Consider the following 14273-nt stretch of genomic DNA (forward strand, 5'->3'; position numbering starts at 1 on the left):
GTTATCAATAATATTAGATGCGTCAGACAAACCATATCATTAATGTACTTATTTAATGAAATATAACATATTATATCGTTATTAATAATTTTAAAAGTGGCACAAAATTTTTTTAAAAAATAAGATACTTTATCATTGGATGTATACACTAATAACATAATGCGTCTCCCGCATCCAATATATAAACAGGTTCTGCAAACTTAATTTAGTTCCTCCATTTTCAAAATTAGAGACTTAGAATGAAAAAATCTCGAACTTCACATGGATACGAAGTTTCATGAACACAAAACGTGTCATATTGTTCTGCAAACTTAATTTAGTTCCTCCATTTTCAAAATTAGAGACTTAGAATGAAAAAATCTCGAACTTCACATGGATACGAAGTTTCATGAACACAAAACGTGTCATATTTTTCCGGGAGTCTAGAAAAAATCTTTCAACAACTTACATTTCTTTCATTTTCACATTTTCAAAATCTATTCTCGCGACACCACGACGACAACAACAAAAATAAAAAATAAAAAATTAATAACCTCATTGAGCAGTCCAATTTCCAGCCATGAACATAGGTGAAAAAAAAAAAAAAAAAAAAAAAACTTGAAATGATGAGTGAGACCTACCCCTGGGTCCTAGCAGAACATTTTATTACATTGTACTGCGATAGAAGTCATCAATAGTGGGACCATTTTTTGAATTCATCACCTATACATTGTTGCAAACATGAAAGAGATGGTAACAGCTGCATCTATGATATGTTCACCTATATAGTTACAAACATGAGCAATAACTATATTATTAATGCTATATTAAAAATATATATATAAAAAAGGGCCAATATTATTAAAAGAACTTCATGCTGGGAATGTATGAAAAGCATAGGACCATCTACATTATGAATGCTATATTAGGGACTAGCATATGATGTGGAATGCCTGAAGCTCCTCCTTAAGGGCCAATATTACTTTCTAAATATTAAGGTGGTATTTTCTTTCGAGTTCTAATGGTCACAAACTCGAAAGAATTTGATGACAAAGCGTACAGCAATATTTTCAAAATAGCTGGTTTTTCATTGAAAAAATTAAACAATGTATTACAAACTTGAGAAAGAAGTGTTCATTGGAAGTCATAAAACAAGCAGTCTGATTTCACTTTTCCATTCTTCTTCCTCTTTCTAAGCTGTTTCTTCAATGGCATCCGAGCATTCATCAGTTACCTTGAAAAACAGTTAATTATATGTTTATCACAAACCCAAAAAAAAGAAAAAAAGAAAAAAAGGAGAGGGTTTGTAGGAAATACCATGCTTAAAATGCAAAATACACTAATGTACTGCTGCATTGATGATTCTCATTTGAAAGTGGAGAGCCTAGGAAGCTTGTCTCTCAAATAGTACAACCTTGCCCTTCTGACTTTCCTGTGCTTAATTACTTTGATCTCCTTGATGTTTGGCGAGTACCTGCAATAATAGAAAATTAGACACCAATCGTGTCCGATTCTGTTAATACATAATTAAAGAACAATATTAAAATTATAATCAGGCCTCATCCTATTGATATAAAAATCATAACATCGTACGTAGATCCAAAGTTGGGAGACAACTTCAGTAGGGAAACTTTTCGAGGATGACAAATCTTTCCTAAACTCAAAGAAAGAGTTATATGCATGGCTAGATTCTAAGCATCACCTGGCTGAATTCCTTTTCTCAAATTTAGATATCCCACTTCAAATTATTGTCACTGAAACAATGGATTCAACTCCAATGTTATAAATGCCTCTATACACTAGTGTCAGAGCATGTGGAAAAATCAGTGTCACATTCTAACATGATACTACTATGTATCCTTCTTTATAATAGGATAAGATCGTCTGATTAGAAGTAAAAGATAAAAAGAGTATTTTCTAGCAAAGTGAGCCATGGCCTCAATGGAAAATAGTAGTCACAAGCAGCTTCTACTTATTGTAATAGAAGGGCACTAAATGTGTGAACATTGGAACAAAACCACAGGTCAAAAGGTTGGGACCTCGCGAAGAACATATGACAGATAAATCTTTCCTCTTCACTGGTTAAGAAGAAGAATACCATTTAACTCCACATTAACACTATAAATACTTCCGGCTTGCAAGGGGGGAAAAAGAAAAATCATAGTCAATGCTAGATTTCCCCAGCTCCAAAATAGAAGCAACATGTGGTAAACTACGCCTTTGAACTCAACTGAGGAAACAAAATTTGACCTTTTGACCTCAGGATAGATGAAAAGGACATAATGAACTAAGGATATACTCATGCTAAGACGATTGACACACTCATGCTATGTTTGGTAGCATGGAATGGGTTCTTTGGAATCAGAATTGAAGGAAAAACTAGTTCAAACTTTGAACTAATTTAGTAATTGAAATTCCAATGCACCGATACCCAAGCAAATTGAAGTCAGGAAGAATCCTCAGAACACAGGAATCCAAGACTATATTACAGGACAGTTGACACAGTCTATTCAGCTTAATTTTTTATTATTATTTTTCCTGAATTGTTCAGCTTAATTTTTTATTATACAACAATCCTTTGTTGATAAGGAGTGCATTTTGTTGACTTGCAAATTCAAACATTTTGAATAAGAGCGAATTATATATATATATGTAAATTTGTTTTTGGACCATTGGTGTAATGGTCAGACCTTGTCTCAGAAATTTGGACATAGGCTGGCTAGAAGATTAGATTTGCCCAAAAATTCAAAACTCAGCTGTTTGCTAGATGGAGGCAATTGGACTATGGTAATGCTACAGGATGATATCTTCCACCCCTTGAGGGTGTTTCTTACTGATATTCATGTTCATCCAGACCCTGATAGACTTCTTTGGAAGGATGGAATATTCACATTCAAGAAGGCTTGGCAAGCATGTAGGACTGCTTCTGATTTGGTGGACTGGTCTGGTTTGTGCTGCAGGAAAAGTAGACCTAGATGGTCCATACATTTTGTTTTTGTGATGCTGGATAGATAGCCTTCTATGGTGAACCTGCAGAGGAGGAAAATTTGGTTGACAGCTAGGTGTTCCAACTGTCTACATGATGTAGATAATACAGATCACCTTTTTTTCTCATGTTCCTTTGCACAAGCAGTTTGGAATTGGCTTGCTGATCTGGTGGGATGGAGGTTGTCCTCTTTTAATGGTCCTAACCAACTTGAAGCCTGGGTTGATTGGTTCTGGCAGAGACACCACGATTCTAAGGAGCTGAGAAGCTGATTTTTCTGCTATGATGTGGGGTGTATGACAAGAGAGGAATGCAAGGTTATATGGAGCAGATTGCACTCCCCCTGAAGCTCTTGCTAGGAATATGTTGTTGGAAGCTCTTGATGTTCATCATGTTGCTGTTTCTGATTTTCATTTGTAGTTCTATTCCTCTTTGGTTTTGTGTGTACTGGAAATGGGCTTTCTCATTATGAGTTTAGTCTTATTCCTAGTTTCTCACAATTTCTGAGGGCATGCCCTCTTTGCACTTGAATTCTTCCTATTTTTTTTATATAATACAGCACCAATTATGATATATATATATATATATGTAATTTTTGAGAATTTCCAATTACACTAGCCCTTGTCCTATAATACTAAGACAAATTCAGAGGAGAGGATTGATCTTAGATGTTGTTTGATAAAACTGAACATTAAGTACTTAAAATTTTAAGAGCTGAATTTTAAGTGCTTAATTTTAAAAGCTTTTCTTATCCCCAATGAAAAAAAGAAGATATTTTTGACTCATCCAGATAGAATGCATTTAAAAAAAAAAAGAAAAAAGAGAAGGGTCCTCGGTTATATGATTGCATGCATTTCAAATCTACACAATAAGAACAGGATTGTCAATTATTATTCTTCATGCTCAGGTAAAATGCGGGCATTTAGGATTTCATATTGATGTCAATTAGATCTTACATTACAAAATGGTGGACTAATATGCTACACAAATCAGAATGAAACCATACAAATCCCACAGAGAAATCCAATTGCATCGTGATTCAGTCAATAACATCCATGAAGGAAGGTATAATAGCAACAATTAAACATAAAGATCAGTTGTACAAAGTAGAACTAAGTTAACTAACGTATAGACCTAAAAACAGTGCATGACCATTTCAGATTTATCCTTCCAAAATAATATTTATTTTATTTTTTCTTCACTTTACAATTTAATTATATTACAATTGTTTCATATATATGTGTGTGCGTGTGTGTGTACACAAATATATACTGCTATGAGTAAATCTGGCTTTCTTAATCTATAAAAATTCAAGTCAGGATAATCAGAAAAAGTAGTGAATACAACAATTGTTGACTACTCAAAGTTGCTTCACCATTCCAAGTGATAAAAATTGGAACCCAGTCAAACCACACCAAAAAATTGTCAGTGCATATCAATCAGCAAGGCAGAGACTTATACTTACACAGGAAATACAATCTCAACTCCAATCCCCGCTATGATCCTACGAATCCGAATTGTTGTGTGGATACCGGCATTTTGCTTTGAGATAACTATACCTTTATATATAGACAATCTACGCCTATTTTCTGGAACTTCCTATAACAAATTAAATAAAGAGGATCACAAAACTTCCGAAACAACAATTCAACAATCTAAATCAAATCAATAAAATACAATATTACTAGTTTAATTTCCACAATGTCGCCAGTTCTGAGGTCCGGAACAGGCCTTTCCTTCTCTGATGCTTCAATCGCTTGTTTATTCAATATCTACTCAAACAACACCAAAATGCGTGAAACAATTTAGTACTTTTCAATAACTAGCAGTTGAATTAACATTTTTGAAATTTCGACTCAGGTGAATATGCCTATAAGCCAATTTTCTTTAGCACTGTTTACACGGCTTGAGTAACACAACTCAACCAGTAAAACTTCACTAGGCCAAGCCTATGACACTAGTCACGCTACTATAACTTTGCTAATGTGATTTTTTCATTTTCATAGTTTTCCGGGCAACCAAACAGAAAGCAAGAGGGGAAAAACAAAAATGAGTGAGAGAAAGAGAATTCAGAATTTACCCCCATTATATCGCCTAGCTTAACTATTGGCTTTCTCGGCGGCTTTGACTCTGATTCGACTTCTAATTTAACTTCAGAGTCCGGCTCTGGTTCTGTCTCAGTATCAACACTCTCAGCAGTTTCTGATTCTCCTCCGGAGTTCGATTCGGCTCTGACAGAAAAAGACCTAGAGGAAGCCACTTCTGCAACGAACGCATCAAAACTCAACCCCAATTGGTTCCTTGAAACCCTAGAAATCGCAATTCCAGTGTAATTCAAAGAAGGGGGACGATGAGAGACAAATGCACACAACCCTAGCTTCTTCGGAGAACATTGTGTAGGGTTTCTTGGCATCATAAATAAAGCCTGTGTATCAAATGTCGAATTTTGTTTTTGGAATTACTATCAAAGAATCAAGTGGATAAATATGTGTATGTATGTATATATATATATATATATATATACACACACACACAAATATAGAAACATGACTGTGAATATAGATTGATGCATGGTTAGAGAGAGAGTACCTGAGGAAGAACATTGGTGCCCATGATTTGAAAAGTTAAAGAGAGAGAGAGCAGGGCTTGTTAGGTTTTGCAGAGGGTTGAATTCATGGAGTGAGTAAGCGCAAAAGCCTTATCCGTTGAAGTCTGGGGTTTAGATGAGCTTTGTCAGTTTAGTGTGGTGCGCTCAAGGCTCATTATATCCCTTGTTAATGCGTGACATGCTAAAGTGCACCTAATATCTTAATTGCTTATAATTTACCAGGCATATTGAGAAGGAAATAAATATTGGGGGGCTTATGATGAACTCTGATACCCTTGTCATCAAATGTATTTAGAGTAACTGTATTCCTCGGATGGTGAGTGTTTAAGTGATCGACATCATTGAAAACATATATATATAGAAATGTTTAAGTGATCGACATCATTGAAAACATATATATATAGAAATGTTCTACTATATGTTCTAAAATATTTTTGATTGAAAACTTTTTCCTACTAACACTACGAACTTTTAAATTTAAATGAGTAATTTTGAAATTTCAGAAGAAAATAATACATTAAATTTATGTTTCATCTTATGTATCAAAGAGATAGATAGGGTTGGGGGATGAGAAGAAGTCAATCACATAGTATTAGATTGACCTAGAAACAAGTGAGGAAGATAATAATAAAATTTTGAGAAAAATAATGAAATATAATATTATAAAAAATAAAAAAAATTCAATGAGGGCCTGGATGGTAGAAAAAATAAAGTGTGTGATAGGTTAAACTTATGTTAGTGGTGGTAATGTCCGCGATCCAATGTCCTTAACTAAAATAACAATGAGGAGGGTAATTTTGTCATTTTACCATTAACTATTTAAAAATATTTTGGTTTTTAGCTCTTAATTTATTTTTATTATCCTTGTCCAAATATGAGGAAAAATCAACATTATATTCTCCCTCATTACTAGTTTTTAAATCACTCAACTTGTACTATGCTAAAGGTTTGGGGCTCAAAAAAGTAAAAAAATATGAAGTTCCTAGAACTAATCCTCAAATTATAGGCTTATAGCAATGAACCAATGGAAATTATTTGATTCCACGAAAAAGACAAACAAATAAAATAAAATAAAAAACCAATACAAGAAAAGGGATTTCGCCACGTGGCAAGCGTAGAGAAACTCAGAGCCCGCGTCACCTTATAAACTTTCTTAATCTGCCTTCGTGGCGCCTTAACATAACGCAAACACAATCTTAAACCTCCGTTAACTGCCACGTGGCCATTTCGCCGACTCATTACTGCCTTCCCGCCAACATCGCGTTCTTTCTTTTTCTCTCCCCCTCATTCGTCCTTTCTCAAAGCAAAAGTTTCCCTTTTAATCAAACATAGCAAAATTCTCTCTACCCTCTCTCTCTCTCTCTCTCTCTCTAAAACTGATATTACTCTCTCTACCCCTCTCTAGATCTATCGATTGCTTTCACTATTTTGGTCAAAACCCTACCGATCATTGCGAATTTCAACAATTTCTCGCAATCCACAAGAATTTCACCATCAATCTGATCCGCCATGGCTCGACTTCGCCCTTTGGAGCTCTGTCCTTTCTTTCGGTAAATAGCATCATCATTTAAAGAAATATTAGATTTTTTTTTTTTTTTTTTTTTTTAATCAGAGGCTTTTGCATTGTTTGTTATCCAATTAATCGGTAAAATTTTAGTTCTTTGAGCACTTCCATATATTCTTTCAAATGTTTTAATGGTAGTTAGAGGTTGTTGAACTTTAAATTTCGTTCTTCAGAAGATGATTCTGGTATGAACTTTGGTTGCAATTGGTGGTAAAGAGCGGATTCCATGTCATTTTAGAGCCTAAGTTTGTTTGTTTGTAAAGATGGCTCGTACTACTTTTGATACAATGAGGGGAACTCCACCTGGAATTTTGCTTATAAGAAGCATTAGAGCCAGGGATTGGGGCCTAAAAACCTATAGATACGTGGTTTTGTTAGTTACATTTATAGCATATGCCTGTTACCACGCATCTAGGAAACCCAGTAGTATAGTCAAGAGTGTTTTGGATCCAGAAACCCAAGAGGCCAACCAGTTGTATTCTTGGCCAATTGGTGAAGTTTTCATCAAGAGGAAATTGTTGGGTGGTGAAATGAAGAGAGACAAAAACAAGGGTTGGGCACCATTTAATGGACCGGATGGGACATCGAAATTGGGTGAGATTGATGTTGCTTTTCTTGCTTGTTATTCGCTAGGAATGTATGTTGCTGGACATCTAGGTGATACTCTGGATCTTCGGTTGTTTTTGACTACTGGGATGATTGGGAGTGGCATTTTTGTTGCACTTTCTGGGATGGGCTATTTTTGGAATATTCATGTGTTTTGGTTCTACCTGGTTATGCAAATGCTGGCCGGCTTATTTCAGGCGACTGGATGGCCTTCCGTTGTGGCTGTTATTGGTAATTGGTTTGGCAAGAGGAAGAGAGGATTGATAATGGGGATTTGGAATGCTCATACTTCTGTGGGGAATATTACTGGGTCCCTTCTTGCTGCTAGTGTTCTGCAGTATGGTTGGGGCTGGTCTTTCATACTTCCGGGTGCCCTTATTTTTCTGGGAGGGATAATGGTATACCTATTCTTGGCTGCTTATCCTGAAGATGTTGGATTTCCTGGCCTACACGATTCGCCGGCAAATGCACAGACAGTGCCCACTGCAGAGACGGTGCACGGTGATGTAGAAGCTCAGACAAGGAAGGATTTTGTTGAAGGAAAAATGAATACTGTCAATCTATCTGGGTCTGTGAGTAGGAAAAGTGTGGGGCTTCTTGAAGCTTGTTTAATACCTGGAGTAATACCTTTTGCATTGTGCCTCTTCTTCTCAAAGCTTGTGGCATATACGTTTCTGTACTGGTTACCGTTTTATCTAAGTCAGACAGGTATTTTTTTACCCTCCCTCATTTATATTAACTAATTGATGAACAGAAAATCTGAATTACTCATTTTGCCTTAATCTTTTCAACTGACTTTTTGAATAGCTTCTGATTTAAGTTGATGGCATGTTCTATTTCAATTTCTGTCCATGAGTGATGAAACTAAAGAGATTGCAAACAACCGTTGGATGTTACAGAAGTATATAACATTGAATATATTGACACGAATAAAATGATCCTAATGAATTAGCCAAGTTGTTGGCTTTGATTTTTAGTTGATAGAACTCCTGTTAATTACCTAGATTTTTTGGATTTGGTACACAAAATAATCTTTATTGAGAATGTTAAGAAATGAAACAGATTCTAAAGGAACGCAAGAAATGTGCAACGGCTACACTTAAAAATGGTGGTTTGAGGAGCCATTTCTGTTAAGCTAGGAAGAAGATTATCTGTTCCGTATGGTCTTGTGGAAATTGAGGCATTGTGTGTCTTACCTGATGCATTTAATTGTTTGCATGGACCACAAAAAAGATTTGTTCGAGAAAGTCACTTATCCAAGAGGACGACAAGATGATTACTTCATTTGTCTAAATTTAACATCACATACATAAGTAAAATTGCCGAAGGAAAGGGCAATAGCTGAACACCCAATGAAAGAGGAACGTAAGAATAAGAATTGCTTTCCAGATGAGGACGTAACTACAATAGAAGAGGAGGCAAGGCGTAAAACTTTACTTCGATGGCATAGCTTTTTGAATGAGGGTGGCGTGTGGGTAAGTGATCACACCTGATGAATCACACTTCCCATTGCGCCATTATGATCAATTATGTTGTAACTAATAATACTGCAGTATATGAATCATTTATCCATGGGCTAGAGCTGCCTTGACCTTAGGAACAAAAGAAATTAAAGTATTGGCCTCTAATTCCTAAATAATGTCAAAAGTTAGGTGCGTACTTGGTTTATCCTCCAAATATTTTCCGTTTACGAAGACCACTCTGGATACTTGTTTATGGCCACTTATCATCTGTCAAACACAAGGGAGGAGGAAAAGCAATCAGTTAGCAAATCCATTGAAAACAAGTCTCCGTGATAAACATTCTTGAAAGTATGCATGGTGAGGAAAGAGTAAGCTATTTTGCCGATAACCTTGATCCATCATGAGCACTTTCTCACCACTATAGTGAGACAAGTGTTTTAGTATCTTTCATGACTCTTGTTGTTCCTTTATGGCTTGGGTGCAATAACATAATTGGAAGAAATGAGGGCCGAAATTTAACCTACCTATAGGAAAGATGGTTAGAAAGTTCAAGAAACCCATTCAATGGTTATGATTGAGAAGACTAATAAAAGGAAGAATCAGGAACACCTATAAAAAAGATTGTTACACATTTCAGGAACTAGGTCATTCAGTAATGAAGTAAAGTTACATTTATCTTAGCGTAGCATCCTTAACTCATAATGTTAGTGGAGTATTTGATGGAACTACAAGTAGGGTTGGTGCTAAGGATTTATATGTAAGAGAAGGCCTCAAATATGTAGGAGGCAGGTGTGGGGTGGACAATTTGATCGACAGGCTGCTGGTACAATATTCACACACTTAGATGCTATTAACATTCTACTGTGAGTATTATATGCCAGTGGCATCTATCCAGCACAAGATCCTTTAGATTCGATGTCAGCTATACTTCAACCTCATAGCACCTTTGCAGTTTCTTGTGTCACCTTACTGTCTTCAACTTCGGTGATTCTTCTGCCATTTTTGACTTGTTCTGGGGTTGGCACCTGCTTACATGATGTGTCTTTGGTGATGCCTGATGCTTGCTCTTGCTTGGCTATAGATCTCATTAGCAGAATTGTAATTTAAACTAAAAGTCTTGAGAACACGATAGTAAGTTCATGTCATAAGGGATCATTCTGAGGCAAGTAAATTAGATGTTCCTGTGTGTGAAGAGAGAGAGAGACAGAGACAGACAGAGATAGAGTGAGTTGTAGTTTGAAATTTTTAGTTTTATAATGGCAAGTTTGCATCTTTTAAAGATCTTTATATGCTTGGATGGTAGAACAAAACCTATTTGTAAGGGCCTGTTTGGTACGCGTTTTGTTTTTGTGTTTTTGTTTTAACCCGACACAAAACAACTGCTTTGTTGTAGAGTGTTTTGAATAGTAATCGGAAGCATGTTTGGTAATGTCCATTTGTTGCAAGGTTTTTTGGAAGCAAAAACATGAAAACATGTTTATTAAAAAAGTGTTGCAAGTTTGAAAAATAAATGGTTAGTTTAAAAATGTCATTTAAGAGTTTTAAGAAATTTATTGTTCATCGCTACAGCACTGTTGCTACAGTGCTGAAACATGTAAAAACACTAAGTTGGTGTTTCGATTTTTGACCATTATTCACGAAACATTTTTGCACTGTGCAAAACAAAACTTTTTTTTACCAAACACGTGTTTTCCAAAAACACTGCTAAACAGGCCCTAAGTTTCTTGAACCTTTTTTTTTTTTTTTTTGTAATCTTTGGAGTGACCACCCTGGTTTCATAGTTCGCATCTTGTCCCTTTCATGATTTTGCAGCTATTGGTGGGGAGTATGTATCTGTGAAGTCTGCTGGAAACCTTTCCACTCTTTTTGATGTAGGGGGCATCGTTGGTGGAATTCTAGCTGGTTATATATCTGATAAACTCAATGCTCGGGCTACTACTGCAGCCAGTTTCATGTATGCGGCAATCCCTTCGATGCTCATTTACCGCGCGTATGGGAAAATATCAAAGACTGTTAACATTATACTTATGATGATCGCTGGTTTATTCATAAATGGCCCTTATGCACTTATCACAACTGCAGTCTCAGCAGATCTTGGTACACACAGCTCTCTGAGAGGGGATTCTCGAGCGCTGGCAACAGTCACTGCCATTATTGATGGTACAGGGTCTGTTGGTGCGGCCCTGGGTCCTCTTCTTACTGGGTTCCTTTCGACAAAGGGTTGGGATTCAGTTTTTCTGATGTTAATGATCGGTGCTCTTATTGCCGGTCTTCTTTTATCTCGCTTGGTCATAACTGAACTCTCTGAGAAAACTAGCTCGAGTATGCCTTTATCCGGTGGCCAGCACACTGTTGGAGGTAACGTGGTATCTTTTATCTTGCAACATTTATTTTGGTCTACTTTTCGTTTCTCAATAAAAATGAATGAAAAACAACAAGGCTTGCTTATTTATGTATGTATACATGCATGCAGATTTTGGATATCTCATAAAACTAAACCATCCATATATATATTTTTTGCCCTTCATGGCATTGAAGTGAGATTTGACCTTTAGAATTGAGAACTACTGAAACTCATTTTACAGAATTCCATAGCAGTTGATAATTCCATACGACACGGGAAATCAAGGCTTATATATAATAATTCTTTGAAATCAAAATTTTTAATTTGATGTAATTGTAACGAATGAAGGAATTTTTTATTTTATTTATTTTCCATCATAACCAAACAAGGAAAAGTTGTAATTAAGCAAGGAAAATTGGTTTTGTTTGTATATCATTTTTGCTTCATAAATTAACAAATAAATAGAACTTAAATATTGTAAGTGTTGTACAAGTACCCATTATAAACATATTGATACAAAGTTAATTAACTAGGAAAAGACAAACTTTTAACATTATGTATCTTCCAATGCAAAATAAATAAATTAATTAAAAATTAACTTTGTTTAATAAAAATATAAAAAAGTTTGATGAAAATTTAAAAACAAAAACTTGTTAAGTGGCTTAATAATATTTGCATTACTCTTTGTAGCCATAAAATAATAATTGTCCCACATTGTGTTTGGTGGTGTATCTGGCGAGAGAGAAACAACAGAAATTTTGAAGGGAAAGAATCAACTATTGCTCACTTAAAATCTGTTATTCTCCGTTCTCTTTTCTGTTATGTTAGAGGAAGCGCTTGCTCCTCGATTGCTGATCTTTTTGACCTTTTGGATTCTTTTGGTCCTTGGGGTTTTTGTTCTTCTGTATTAGGGGCGCGTTCCCCTTTTAAACGCTTTTCTAATATTTTTTACTTATCAAAAAATAATAATAATAATAATAATAATAATAATAATAATAATAATTTTCATTATTAATACCTTCAAATCATATTCTTTATTACATTAGCCCTAAAATTAGCTAGTATCTTGCGCTGCATTTTCTCATTGAATTCTGAACTAGCTATATCGGGGTTTGAAGACCTATAACTTTTTGCAAGGTGGACCTACAAATATATGCCTGCGTGTAAGTGGTGAAATAATGATTATATCATATGACAGTAATTAGAAAAGTATCAAAATTAAAAAGTCGAAGATGAATGGTGAAAAAAAAAAAATGGACTCCTATTACCTGAGATTTAAGGTGAAAGTTAACATTTGATTCTTGGATAATTTGAATTTATACTTTGTATCTTGACATAATTTTCTGAAATTGTGAATTACAAAGGACAAGTTGGAATAACTCAAGTGTTTCGTTTTCATTTCATATTAAAAAAAAAAAAATGGAGGAAGAGCGGTGAAGATTGCCAGTGGTGCACGGGTATATTGGTGTGGTTTTTTCTAGATTTCAGCTTCCATATTTTCCTTAATGTCTTTTTTACGATGGAATGATTTCTGTAGTGACTATAAACAGCCTGATTTTTCTTTCTCCAGAAAGATATTAATATATCATGTAAGCTTTGCGGTGTTTTTTGCCTGATTTTGCTAGTTTAGAACATCTTTATGTTCATATTGGTAAAAGACACGAGAGAAAGTAAGATGGTCACTGTTTGAAAGAGAGCAGTTAGTTATTGGGCAGACACCACTGCATGTTTGTTGAGTTGTCTTCGTGGATTGTCTCTGAGATTTTCAATTGGACTGGACTATAATGTGAACATTTTTTTTACCTTTTATTATTTAACTTATGCAACTGAATGATTGTAATTTTGGACCTATTTATTTATATGAGTTTTCCAATAATGGCACAAATATTTACCAATCTATACTATTGCATTCTTTTGGACTTGATGGTATTTCTTCTTCCTTTGCAGCTTCTGAATCCCGACCCCTCTTAAGTGACCAGAAGTGAATCAGATATTGGTCTCGTGAAGCATAAAAAATGCTGAGTAAATTAACAACATATTCTAGACATGTGAGTGGCATAATAATTGTGTGAAATAACAAATAGAATTTTTTTGTATTTGTGAAATTTTACTGGCCTGTTTGGAGATCATAATGAAAATTTTGGTATTCATATTTGTAGTTCTATATGTAAACTGATGTTCAGTGTGTAGAAGAACTTCTTGCTGGCTTTTCAAGTGGATATACTTTCTTTAGCCACTGATTTGTATTGTTGTGCTGAAAATGGTAAAGTTGATATACTTTCTTTAGCCACCGAGTGTATTGTGCTCATAATGGTACTGAGACTTTTCTTTTTCACCGATTTCACAATTTTGATTCATGCATCAACTTGTGGGCGGTCGATTACTTATATTGAGGTGGTCCTTGCGGTACCTTTCTTCCCCATTTGTCCTTGTCGAAAAATTATTGATAATGAGTAAATGCAATAATGGCTTCAGAAGCATTTTAGAGAAGTGGAAAGATGTGTTTATCTCTAATGTCTATGAATAATAGTAAAGCCCTAAAAAGTTTTCCTTGGTGATGATATTTTTGTGCAGCAAGTCCTCTATATTTGCAACCAGTTATAGCCCGTGTGCGACATGTTATGTGCTGTTTGGCAGATCAGGACTATGTAAATAATAGTAAGCTAAGAGTTTCCAAAGAATGGCATGTGAACATTATACTTCCCAAAATGTGGTTCTCATCA

At 35.1% G+C, this 14273-nt stretch overlaps 2 protein-coding genes across 3 annotated transcripts; one reads left to right on the top strand and one right to left on the bottom strand.

The window, feature by feature from the left end:
* Positions 1-1046: 1046 nt before the first annotated feature.
* Positions 1047-5706, bottom strand: LOC132285202 (large ribosomal subunit protein bL19cz). Its single transcript, XM_059787373.1, has 6 exons — positions 5555-5706; positions 5046-5390; positions 4651-4737; positions 4431-4564; positions 1297-1453; positions 1047-1213 (listed from the first exon to the last, which is right to left on the bottom strand). The coding sequence occupies exons 1-5, from the start codon at positions 5576-5578 to the stop codon at positions 1345-1347; spliced, it is 699 nt and encodes a 232-aa protein (XP_059643356.1). The 5' UTR covers positions 5579-5706; the 3' UTR covers positions 1047-1213; positions 1297-1344.
* Positions 5707-6856: 1150 nt separating this feature from the next.
* On the top strand, positions 6857-13836 carry LOC132285201 (putative glycerol-3-phosphate transporter 4). Of its 2 annotated transcripts, XM_059787372.1 has the most exons (4): positions 6857-7123; positions 7311-8451; positions 11019-11564; positions 13498-13836. In XM_059787372.1, exons 2-4 carry the CDS (start codon positions 7401-7403, stop codon positions 13533-13535), a joined length of 1635 nt encoding a protein of 544 aa, XP_059643355.1. In that variant the 5' UTR covers positions 6857-7123; positions 7311-7400; the 3' UTR covers positions 13536-13836. The 2 variants fall into 2 exon arrangements, with proteins under 2 accessions (XP_059643355.1, XP_059643354.1); XM_059787371.1 differs by having other exon boundaries at positions 6857-8451.
* The last annotated feature ends 437 nt before the right edge of the window (positions 13837-14273 follow it).

The sequence above is a fragment of the Cornus florida genome, unplaced genomic scaffold, assembly GCF_030987335.1.
Source record: "Cornus florida cultivar Cherokee Brave unplaced genomic scaffold, ASM3098733v1 CherokeeBrave_3.0.0_Hap2_Chr11, whole genome shotgun sequence".
Taxonomy (NCBI): Eukaryota; Viridiplantae; Streptophyta; class Magnoliopsida; order Cornales; family Cornaceae; genus Cornus; species Cornus florida.

Excerpts from the sequence above, each read along its gene's own strand:
- LOC132285202 (XM_059787373.1), bottom strand. The coding sequence starts at position 5,578 with ATGGGCACCAATGTTCTTCCTCAG. Across the intron at positions 5,391-5,554 it reads GCACCAATGTTCTTCCTCAG|GCTTTATTTATGATGCCAAG; the intron begins GTACTCTCTCTC and ends TTTGATACACAG. Across the intron at positions 4,738-5,045 it reads AGCTAGGCGATATAATGGGG|ATATTGAATAAACAAGCGAT; the intron begins GTAAATTCTGAA and ends TTGTTTGAGTAG.
- LOC132285201 (XM_059787371.1), top strand. The coding sequence starts at position 7,401 with ATGGCTCGTACTACTTTTGATACAATGAGGGGAACTCCACCTGGAATT. Across the intron at positions 8,452-11,018 it reads GTTTTATCTAAGTCAGACAG|CTATTGGTGGGGAGTATGTA; the intron begins GTATTTTTTTAC and ends ATGATTTTGCAG. Across the intron at positions 11,565-13,497 it reads TGGCCAGCACACTGTTGGAG|CTTCTGAATCCCGACCCCTC; the intron begins GTAACGTGGTAT and ends CTTCCTTTGCAG.